The sequence below is a fragment of the Trachinotus anak genome, unplaced genomic scaffold (genome assembly GCF_046630095.1).
Source record: "Trachinotus anak isolate AG129_WGS33_773 ecotype Australia unplaced genomic scaffold, CSIRO_AGI_Tana_v1 ptg000028l, whole genome shotgun sequence".
Lineage (NCBI taxonomy): Eukaryota > Metazoa > Chordata > Actinopteri > Carangiformes > Carangidae > Trachinotus > Trachinotus anak.
Window position 1 is genome coordinate 6289568 of NW_027273879.1, and position 11791 is coordinate 6301358.

General features: G+C 40.3%; 1 protein-coding gene across 6 annotated transcripts in view; it reads left to right on the top strand.

The window, feature by feature from the left end:
* Nucleotides 1-10016, top strand: part of ntrk2b (neurotrophic tyrosine kinase, receptor, type 2b) — a 20413-nt gene extending 10397 nt beyond the window's left edge. For 5 of the 6 annotated variants that reach the window (XM_071466405.1, XM_071466401.1, XM_071466403.1 and 2 more), the window contains 7 exons: nt 403-502; nt 1226-1414; nt 2336-2466; nt 2625-2797; nt 3677-3917; nt 5280-5438; nt 6646-10016. In XM_071466405.1, coding sequence (XP_071322506.1) covers nt 403-502; nt 1226-1414; nt 2336-2466; nt 2625-2797; nt 3677-3917; nt 5280-5438; nt 6646-6831 — 1179 coding nt within the window. In that variant the 3' untranslated portion in view covers nt 6832-10016. The remainder of the gene's footprint in view (nt 1-402; nt 503-1225; nt 1415-2335; nt 2467-2624; nt 2798-3676; nt 3918-5279; nt 5439-6645) is intronic. The other variant, XM_071466404.1, reaches the window with a different exon arrangement.
* The last annotated feature ends 1775 nt before the right edge of the window (nt 10017-11791 follow it).

Sequence of the window (11791 nt, forward strand, 5' to 3'; positions counted from 1 at the left end):
GCTGCTCACTGGTTTCAGAAATAGTCAAACCAGCCTCTCTGGCAGCAACGATCATGCCGCATTCAAAGACACTGAGCTCATATTTTTTCTCCTATTCTGGTGTTTGATGTGAACATTAACTGAAACCCCAGCACTCTATCTACACGATTTCATGTATTGCACTGCTGCTATGTGATTAGAGAATTGATTTAATTGCATGAAGAAGTAGGTGGACAGGTGTTCCTAATAAACTGTTAGTGAGTGTATGTTTGAATGAATCTCATGACATCTCTTTGATTTAATGTGCAGCTCTTTATGGGGAGCCCAACCTGTAGTTGGGAACCACTGATCTGAAGGATGCAAGACGTTGTTGTTGAAACCTATGTTTCAAACAGTCATTTTCTTTGTCTCCTTTTTCTCCAGGTGTATGTTGTTGTGGGAATTGCAGGAGTCGCCTTGACCGGCTGTGTTCTGATGGTGATCATTCTGAAATATGGAAGAAACTCCAAGTTTGGTATTAAAGGTGAACTCATTTTCTTAAAGGAGTAATTTGACATTTTAGGAAATTTATTTATTTGATTATGTAGCCCACAGAGCCAAGCGAGCTCTGTTGTCCTATTTCAAATCTTTGCGGTGAGCTAAGCTAGCCTGCTGCTGGCTGTAGCTTCACAGTTAGCAGAGAGACATGAGACTAGTAACCATCTTCTTATCAACACAGCTAATGGTCATTTTCCCCGTATCTTTTATAAGCTAAGCTAGTCAATTGCTAGCAGTAGCCGTAAATATAATGGTACAGATTAGAGACTATTATTAATCTTTTCATCAAATTCTCCACCAGGAAGCAAATAAGAGTATTTCCCAAAATGTCAAACTATTATTTAAACTGTTTATACACCAGTTATGGATTCTTCACACTCAGATATAGTTATTGACAAATATATTAATAAACACTTAAGCGATAGCAAACTACTTATAAATGGTAAATGGAGGGTTAAAAGAATATGTTAGTATTGACTCAAAGCTTATGGCAGCTTCCACTGTATCAGTGTAAAAATGACTAGGAATTTGCAAGTCCTCCTATTTCTTTTCTCCATCCAACTCTCCTGTTACACCTTCCTCCTCTATGACCACCACCCTCCACTGCTTCTTCACTCTTCTATCCCTGCCTTTTCTTCACTCCTCACTCTCCTCCTCCTCCTACCTCTCCACCTCCACCTCCTCCTCCTCCTCCTCTGTGGCTCCCTAGGCTCCTCCTCAGTCATCAGTAATGACGATGACTCTGCCAGCCCTCTTCATCACGTCTCCAATGGCAACAACACCCCGTCGTCCTCGGAGATGGGTCCAGACGCAGTGATCATTGGGATGACAAAGATTCCTGTCATTGAGAACCCACAGTACTTCCGTAACTCCGGCAGCATGCTGAAATCTGACACGTGTGAGTTACCGCCTCGCTCGACAAATGCCTGGTAACCCGGACCTTTTCTGATAAATCCATGCAGGGATCACTGCTGGACGCCAGATTTATTGTCAGCATCCTGCTGCATTGTGATAGTGATTCCTGCTCTGCGGGGGCAACAGGACAGTTAACCTACAGATAATGTTCAGAAACAGAAGCTTGTTCACAAAAGGCTCAATGCAGCAGAATGAACCATGTGTTTTTCTGATTATTATTTTTCAGTCAATCAAAAAGAAGAACATTTAGTTTCATTCATTTACAAGCTATCAAACATTTTCTGGTTCTATTCTTTTCATATGTTTTGGCTGCTACTTTAGTGTGATTTATATCATTGTAAATTTAATATATTTTTGTTTTGGCCTGTTCCAATAAAAAACAAAAACAAGCATACAGCATAGTGTATTTAGTCTAGAAATTATATTTTAGAGATTAAACAATTAAATAATTAATCAAACAAATCAAATAATTAAATATATAATTTGATTATAGCTGCTATATTCCTGACAGTAAAAGTATTCTCACGGCAAAAAACCTTTTTTGATAACACTCTCCCTATGTAGCATTTATAAGCTGTATACAAACATTTAATAAATAGTTTACTTCACACTGTAATACAGTTGCATGCAAGTTCAAGGATATTTTAAGAGCTTATTAGTGTACATTACGTTAGCAATAATAACTTCTTCTATGAGGAGATAATTACTATTTTTTCCATATTATAACTCATTATCTGTTTATACTCCAGCCTCCACTTATGGGCGTCCACATGAGGAGTTACAGTTAAAACTGCCTTTATATGCTAAAGAGGGGAATCTAAAATAGTATCTTACCCATTAAATTTAAATTAAATCAAGATGCAGGCATGTGCTTGAGAGTGATTTGTGTTATTCTGCATTGAAGTTGTCCAACACATCAAGAGACACAACATCGTACTGAAGCGGGAGCTGGGAGAGGGAGCCTTCGGGAAGGTCTTTCTTGCCGAGTGCTACAACCTGACACCAGACCAGGAGAAGATCCATGTGGCAGTCAAGGTACAGATCAGGAAGCTGCTCACTCAAAAAAAAAAACCAAACAAAAAAATCTATGCACTTGTCATTCAGTTAGTGAATTCTACTAACTACATGCTCATTCTTGTAGAAAACGCCTCTCACTGTGGGCCCCATGTCTTTGTGTCTTTGCCTTTCGTCAGACTCTGAAAGAGGCCAGCGAGAGCGGCCGAGCAGACTTCTACAGAGAGGCCGAGCTCCTCACCAACCTGCAACATGAACACATCGTCACCTTCTATGGAGTGTGTGTAGAGAGCGACCCACTCATCATGGTGTTTGAATATATGAAACATGGTGACCTAAACAAGTTTCTCAGGTAGGAGGCTTCTGGAGATACTGGCTTGTCTTAAAGGAACAGTCTGACTTATTTGCTTTCAAGAGTGAGATGAGATGATCAATACCCCCTTCATATGTGTATGTTCAATATCAAGCTACAGCCAGCAGCTGATTAGCTTAGCTTAACATAAAGACTGGAAACGGAGGACACAGCTAGCATGGCCATGACACCTCTAAAGCTCATTCATTAATACTTTAAATCTTGCTTGTTTAGTCAGTACAAAAACAACAAGGCGTGGGTTTATATGGATTATGTGCTGGATTACGTCTTAGCTGAAACAGTCAAGAAACAGAAAGAGATATTTTGTTACCGCTGGACAGAGCCAGGCTAGCTGTTTCCCCTTATTTTCAGTCTTTATGCTAAGCTAAGCTAAAATAAAACTGATTTCACTACTGATGTTGCCATCCATTTAATATAAGCCACTGAAGCAGCAGCAGTGCAAATAACCGAGTAGACCTGCAATGCCGAATAGATTCACAGGACATTCCCATCTGGTTATCTTATGTATAATATTCTTTTTAGGGCTACAACTGAAACAAGCAGCCGATTGACAGAAAATTCATCTGCAACAATCCTTACAGCAAATTACCAAAACTTCAGTGGTTCCAGCTTCTCAAATGTGAATATCATAGTTAACAAAATTAGTTAAGAACTAATATGGTTCAGGTAAACTGTCAACTGTCATTTTCTAACTTTTTTTTTTTCTATTAAATGTGAGAAAATAGTGAAAATGTGTGTTATAATTTCCCAGAACTCTTTAAATTACTTGTTTTATTTGACCAACAGTCTAAAACCCAAGGATATTCAGTATCCAGTGGTATGATGATTGAAGCCCTGATTAAGTGCTTCTGGGTGCAGGTCCCACGGTCCTGATGCAGTGCTAATGGCAGACGGTCAACACAGCATCCTGGTGGAGCTAACCCAGTCCCAGATGCTGCACATTGCCCAACAGATTGCTGCTGGCATGGTCTACCTGGCCTCCCAGCACTTTGTCCACAGAGACTTGGCAACCAGGAACTGCCTGGTAGGAGAAAACCTGCTGGTCAAGATAGGAGACTTTGGCATGTCCAGAGACGTTTACAGCACAGACTACTACAGAGTGAGTATTTTTGATAATTCACCCTTTTCTGTCCTCGCCCTGCCCCCAGTCTCCTACTCACACATGCACGCACGCTCGCAACATTTCAGATATACACACAGAAATATGGAAATGTACCCACATACACACAGTCTCAAATATGTAATTAGAATTTTATTCCAGTTTTGGTCTGAAATAACTGTGTAGCTGCAGAAATGACAATTTTAACCAGAGGTATTTTATCTATTTTTAATGCCATTTAAATGCAAATTCTATAATCTGCATAAAATTACTGTTTCCATGGTAATAAGGGTAACAGTGCAAAAATGCATGGGCAGTTTTTCTCTTTTCCTGGGCAAGGAGTTAATGCCTCCCTTCACTCTACATGAACTGAATCATATTAACACACTGAGGAGTCGGTACATGGTATGATCCACTGACGGTTGTGAGATTCTGCTTTTTTAGCACCTGTTGATACAATACAGGGCAATAATCAAAAAATACATGTTGTAATGTTGAGGAACAGATGGATGTATTTTATTCCCTCATCCTTTGTGTCTCAGATTCCAGTTTGAATCCCACAGTGCCCTCTGCAGCCCAAAGTGGAGTCAGAAATCTAAGTCAGAAAAAACACACCTCTGAGATACAGTTAGATGCATCAGATGAGATCAACAACAACAAGAGGTCACCAACTCCTGATATCACATTTTTAATCAAGTCGAAAGCAAAGGCATGAAGCTCACAATATGACGCTCTTCATTCACATGATCAGATCCGTGATAAAGTGTTGTTCTTTAGGAAAGGTAACAATTACAGATCAGACTACAGTTACGCTGTTCGGCTGCTAAACACTCAGTGTGTTTGTTTGAGCCTCTTTTCCTTCCCTGTACAGCAGTTTGATGAAGGTTTCCAACAAAGATCAGTTGAGGAAACACCACTGATTCGGAGAGATTGTGTAACCTTATCATACACGATCAAATGGCCTGACTCCATATTTGGTGTAAACCATGAAACTGGCTCAGATATTGTACATTTGATAATTCAGTGATGGTGCACGTGAATTACAGTAGGTGAGGTAATAATGTGACCTTCATGAAGGTGATAATGTTCAGTTTTTGTTGATTGTTGATTGATGTAGTTTGATCATTTTGGAGGCTACAGTTCATGTTTCTATTGAATCGTGCTGCATTATACTAACAGGTGTTTCTAATATTTGTCCAGCCTCGTCATATCAATGAGGGCAGAAAAAATAACACCCACCTATAGTGTGTCTAAAAATGACCCAATAAAGTAGAGTCAGTCGAAGCTTCATTCTCACTCTTCAGCAGGTCTTGTGGTGTTGGTTTCTGAAGGGGACTGCTCTCTCTCTCCCTCTCTCTGCAGGTGGGCGGTCATACGATGCTGCCGATCCGCTGGATGCCCCCAGAGAGCATCATGTACCGGCGATTCACCACAGAGAGTGATGTGTGGAGCCTCGGAGTGGTGCTGTGGGAGATCTTCACCTACGGCAAGCAGCCCTGGTACCAGCTCTCCAACAACGAGGTCAGAGTCGCATGAGGTCTACACTCCATGAGATGTCTACTGTGTCCTACTCTGCGTTGCATGACCCACACTAGAAAACAGGGACATTGCTCCTGATCTTCTTACTATAGAAAAAGCTTCAAGCTGGGAACTTGGAAAATTCTTTCACTATTGGGAGTGCATGACAGACGAAAACACTGACCCAATAGATGATAGAGATTGAATAGATGAAGTCCAACACTCTGACTAATCTGTGAGGCACACCTCTCCAGGGGCATGGGAGAGTTGGGGTTGTGGAGGAAATGATAATGTGTGAGGTGAGAGAGGTGAATGTCGGCGGATGAAGTGTGATTTACCTGATGATCATACCATCGTCTCAGATGTCTGTTACATCCATAAATCCACCAGGATGTAAAGTTGCACCTTGTAACACCAGAACTTCTCTGGGAATCATCACATTTTAACGTTTCAGTATCAAAGTAATCCAGTGATAGTGGTCTGTACGTCCATGGGGACATTAACAGTATGTGCTAACAGCAAATTCGGCACACTTTAAACTTCTGTGAGAGGCCTTTTAAAAGTAACTATTTTATTTCCATTAGAAACTTACTTGTCATGTTTGGTCCCACTCAGCTTATGAAAACAGCTGTATTTATATTCTGTTGCTGTGGAAAATAATCCCTCCTCCATCAGGGGTTATCCGTATCATTCCAGGCCAGGTGGGTCTGATGAAAGATGCTGTCCAGTTGCATTATGGGAAATGTAGGATCCAGTGTTTTTGGAGCCTGACCAGTATTAGGGACTAAAAGTCAGGACATTTTGACCTCTGGTGCTTTGATTCTCACCAAGTCCCTAAACTTTTTTAAAAGAGCAATACTAAATGGCTTTAATATTTCTGTTAGTGAAGAGATGGAAGAGGAAGTGACAGGAGGGGAAGATGGAGGGGGAAGAGCAACAGAGATCCCTGGCTGGATGTGAAACAGAGATAATTTGATTCATGGACGGTGCTTTAACCTTCTGACCTTTTATTTCCTTCAGAATAAAAGTGAATAAAAGTGAATAAAAGCGCAGCAAACTTTGAGAAGGGTCCCATCTCATCCCAAATGATAGACGCTAAAACAAGCTTTCTGATAAAAGTGTTAATCAGATGTCACGTTTCATAAGTAATATTTGTTCGGCACATTCATTTGAATATTCCGACAGTGTATTGTCGCCCTGTGTCCTGCAGGTGATTGAGTGCATCACCCAGGGCCGAGTGCTGCAGCGACCCCGCACCTGCCCTAAAGAGGTGTATGATCTGATGCTGGGCTGCTGGCAGAGGGAGCCCTACATGAGGCTGAACATCAAGGAGATCCACAGCATGCTCCAGAGCCTCGCCAAGGCCTCACCTGTGTACCTGGACATACTGGGCTGATGCACCAGTGCTTGTGTATGTACTTTGCGTGCGTGCGTGTGAGAGAGTTAGGGATTCATAAGTGTTTGTGTGTTTGTCCGTCTGACATGATGTGACAGAGAGGAGAGGAGGAAGCAAAGGTTGTGTGACTCTGTGTGTGTATGTATGTGTGTGTGTGTGTGTGTGTGTGTGTGTGTGTCTGTGTACAGTACCTGGCTGTAAATGTTACTGTAAATGCTACCGTCCTCATTACATCAAGAAAAAGCCTTAAATTTCAAGTGGTTTTCTTTTTTGCTTTTTCTGTTCTTATCCATTCGCAGATGTTAACTGAGGCGTGTTTCTCAAGTGGAAACCAAAATGCATACAGGATTATGTCACTTTATCCAAATCATCAACACTCTAGACAGAAATGTAAAAGGCATCAGAAGAAACAAAACCCAGTAATCAGACCCACTGATTACTGGGTTATTCTGTCTACATCCACGTGTGCTGCGAACGAACGAGTCTCTCCATAATGGACAGTGTTTGGACACAACTTTATTGTAGATAGAGCTTTCTCTTCTTTCAACAATGTCACACAGAGCAACATATTCTGCCAGAAGATGAAATTATTCATGAAGTTATAGCTGAAGCTTTTTCTTTAATATGTCCCAGCCTATTTTCATATTTGTAGAATTTATAAATGTCGACTCATATCGAGCTGTTGATTTATAGCTGTGGTTTTTGAGTCATTCTTGTTTGAATTTTAAACATATGTGTATATTATTATACACATAAGTTTGTGTGAAACCCATACAGATTCTCATAGATGCCTGTTATATATTAAGTATCCAAGTCCACTGAAGGACTTCCCAATGTAAAACTACCAGAGTTGAGGTAAAACACAAGGGCATACAGCATTTTACACTCACACTTTCTTGGGCCGTAATCATTTTTCATATTTTCTGTAAATATCTATTCATATTTTACACTGATTACACAAGGTCATCTATATTTACAAAGTGGTGTTGGAGTGCTCCGCTCAGTTCGCAGCCTTTTCATTAGATGTAAAGCACAGGGGGTGAGGACTCGGCGGCGGTGTTGAGCTGCGCCTATCTGGGGAAAAAAAGAAAAAAGAGGAGCACAGGTTTGTTTTTGTTTTCTTTTTCATTCACCAGCAATGGCATTCAGCAAATCTTTGTTGTTCGGTGGCCCATTTCTGTAAGTGATGTGGTTTCGTATGCATCTTCAAAGCGGGTTTTCAAATGTTGTGGGTGTTGCTGATGAGATTGTGTTTACAATGTGGCGAGAGAAGAAGAGCTCATGGAGTGTCCTCTTCATTTTTTTTTTTTTTTTTTTTTGGTCTATTTTCTAAGAGGGATTGACGGGACATTCTGATGCAGTTTTCTGTGCACTGATGTGGGTTAAATGTACTGAGGATTTCTTAGTTTTCAGCACTTTGGTTTTGTATGAATTGATGTCGCTACCTGTTTATTTGTTATTTCTTTTCCATTACAAGACAGTACTTTGAAGATCTAATCTTTAATTCCACATAGTAGGCTAAGAGACTGCAGTGAAAGGATTAATTAAGAGTCTGATTGCCCTTAAAGTGTCCCAGGGGTGCTTTCATCTCTCTGAGCGGCCCCAGTCAGCCGGGTGGTGACTGATACAGCTCCTCGCCCCATGCAGCGGTGTAGGCCGAGGACCTTAACGCTTGAAACTAGTTTGAAGATGCATCATTTTTCAAATTATCTTCGGTATTTCTGTTTTCCTGAGATTATAAAAAAAATACGAAAGCAAGTGTGGTGGTTCGAGTGTCTAACTCCTGCATTCATCTTTGCAAAAACAGCAGCATTCACTCTTTCATAACAACCGTCATGTGTTTCCATACGGAGGCACGAAGCAGCACGGCTCTTTGCTGAGACAATACGTTATGTTAAGTGCACTTTGTAGCGTTACTTAACCCCTAAATGCACAACCTGAGCAGCGCTGACCACTCCCCACCTCGACCTCAGCTGCTCTTATTAACAAAAGAAAAAAAGACATTTCACCCTTGCTGTGCTGGCCATGACTGAAGCAAGTAACTCTGACATATTGTCCTCGATGAAAACGACAGATTTTCATGTCCCTCTATGTTTTTATTACGGCATTTGTCAGTTCTGTATAATAGTCACGTGTCTGCTGTACATAAATTGCTGTCCATTCTGTACAGTTCTGATATTTGTCTATATGAATAGTAGGCTATGTTTAATAGTATAATCTGTTTTAAGCAGGTATCATGTCAAAACTGTGTGACATCTATTGAAGACAACGTGTTATGGGCCACTGGCAATACATACTATATGTAAATACGATTTTATTTGTGCTACATTGTATAATTTCTTTGTGCTCGTTCATAATACCAGTGAGAATACAATCCTTTTTTGGCAACTTTTGATCTGCAGAGGACTTTCTTTGAACAATGTGAACAATGTGAAGAAGAAAAAAAAAAAAAAAAAGAAGAAAAAGAAAAATGATCTCCTCTTTCCTCTCCACTGTGATGGGGAGCTTACACAGAGGCTGTTTGAGATGCTGTCTGTCTGTAGGAGGACCATAGACTCTGGATCTGATTCAACATCAGGATCTCTCCTGGCTGACAGGCGCCCAAGCAGACGTGTGGCCGATGGCGAGGAGGTCAAAGGTCACCTCCTGGCCAACCCCACCACTCAACCTCTGACTGACTGTAGCCTATTTTGATCCTCTTTCAGATGAATAACTGTGACTTTGCATCATGAATAGTATATTATTTTGAATGTAATCTAGAAGGGTCGGGACCTTTTTTGAATGTAATCTATCCTGGGGGGGCGGGGGAGGATTAATGATTTTTTTTGTAAATATATGGTAAAAGAAAAAAAGATTACAGTTTTCATTCCTGTGCAGATAACAAATTTTACTTACTATGTGAATACAAAGAGAGTGTGTATGTGTTTATGTGTGTGAGTGACGTCTCTGAGGTTTTGTGTGTGCATTTGCACATGCATCCGTATGCAAGAGTGTGTGTTTGTGAGCGTGTGCGCGTGTGTGTGTGTGTATGTGCGTGCTCTTCTGGCAGATTTAATCCTGCTTTAATCAGCCAGTTCTATCAATCAATTCAATGCTTTGTGCATCATGTGAGTAGCTTATCCACAATTAATGGAAATGTTCCTTGTGATACTGTGCATTTAATAAAGGTGGTATGTCTTACAATACGCTCTGGGCCCTCAGAGTCCTGTATGTCTCCTTTCACCGAGTTTGGAGGTACAATATGAAGCGACTGTGGGCGTGCATGACTTTAAAGAACAGTATGATATTTTGGGAAATTTGTTAAGTTAGTTAAACTTTTTTTATTTTGTCCTACTTTTTACTCTATTTCAGAAGGAAATATTGTACGTTTTACTCTGGTACATTTGTCTGACAGCTTCGGGTACAAGTAGAGGTCAGCAGGTCAATCCCTAAAGTATCCACACAACCATTATCACGTGTTGTTTTGAGTAATTAAAAGCATCTTTTCAAGAGTATTACAAAAAAGCCACAGAAACCTTGGAACTGCAACAAAAAGAAGGGTAGAGGTGGAGGGGCACAGTACAGCAGCAACCGTAACAACTGCTCTGTTTTAACATTCATGTCATAAAGTGATTAGCAGAAATCTGTGAAAAGAAATGAGTAATGTTTTGTATCATATGAGTCATGATCCATCCAGTGACTCTCCACTACATTATTATACAACTCACCTTTATTGATAAAAAAGTATTGGTATCAGTATTGATATCTGTGACACTGCCATGGTAATACCTGGTATCATCCACTCTTAGTTACTAGTTACTTCACAGAGTCAGATTTTACATTTAAAAGACATTAAGATTATAAAATAAACTGCATTGTCAAACCTCCTTGTGAGTAAACTTCAAGTGGAAAAACTATTTCTACTTTTTGTCATGTTTCAGATGTCTGAGTTGTTGAAAGACACATTTACTCTTTTAACATTGTCACTCTCAAGCTGATGTTTTCTTTTGAACAGGTAAAATTATCTAGTGTTTCAAAAAAGGACTGGAGACTGGACTGGAGCAGAAAAATAAGTACACATTTTTGTAGCTGGACTTTATTTTTTCTTCTTTCTCACATCCCCTCAGATTTTTAAAGTGACCCTTTGGAGGGGCCCAAGCCCTAAGTTAGGAACCACTGGGCTAAAATAACAAACCTATAAAGTTGTTAAAACTGCCTTGACCTGCTAAGTATGGCTGCATCAGTAATGACGTGATGATGTCATACACAATGATACGTCTGTCAAAGGGGCCATTTTTCTGCAGATACTTTACTACTATACTATACTACTACTCTGATACTTAAGGTATATTTTGCACAATGTAAATTGATTTTAAATGTAACTTTACTTCATCCTAAAATATAATCTGCAGCTACTTACCCGTCTGCTTTGGCAGCAAATCAAGATGATTGACCTCTCAAGGCTCTTGGACAGTACACATTAACAGATTATCTCCTGAAGTGTGATTGACATTTAATCTGTGCTTCACTGTTGCTTTTGGTGGTGGGTTACTTTAAAAAGAACCAGCAGCACAACATGTGTCATGGAAGGTATCCCATGGGCACCATTTGTTTCTAACAATAACTACTGAGGAGTGACAAGGACAGCTGCCCTAAAGAACCTCACACACAAACACACACACAAGGACAAACCAGAGGCGACAGCTATTTAACTGTTCCTGGCACAGTATATTGTGTTAAGTTTTATGTGTATATACATTTTTATGGTATTTTCTTTTCACAGCTGACACACTCAAGAATACGTTCACATACACAGAAGCTACATGGTATAAGCTACTGTATATTGTATAACCTACCTCAGTGTATTGCAATGTTAGCTGTAAGGGGCTCCACTGTGCAGGCTGTCCATAGGTGAGGACAGACCGGTGGGACAGTTGCTGGGTCCATCCACCAAGGATCAACGGATTTCTCAACTCATGTC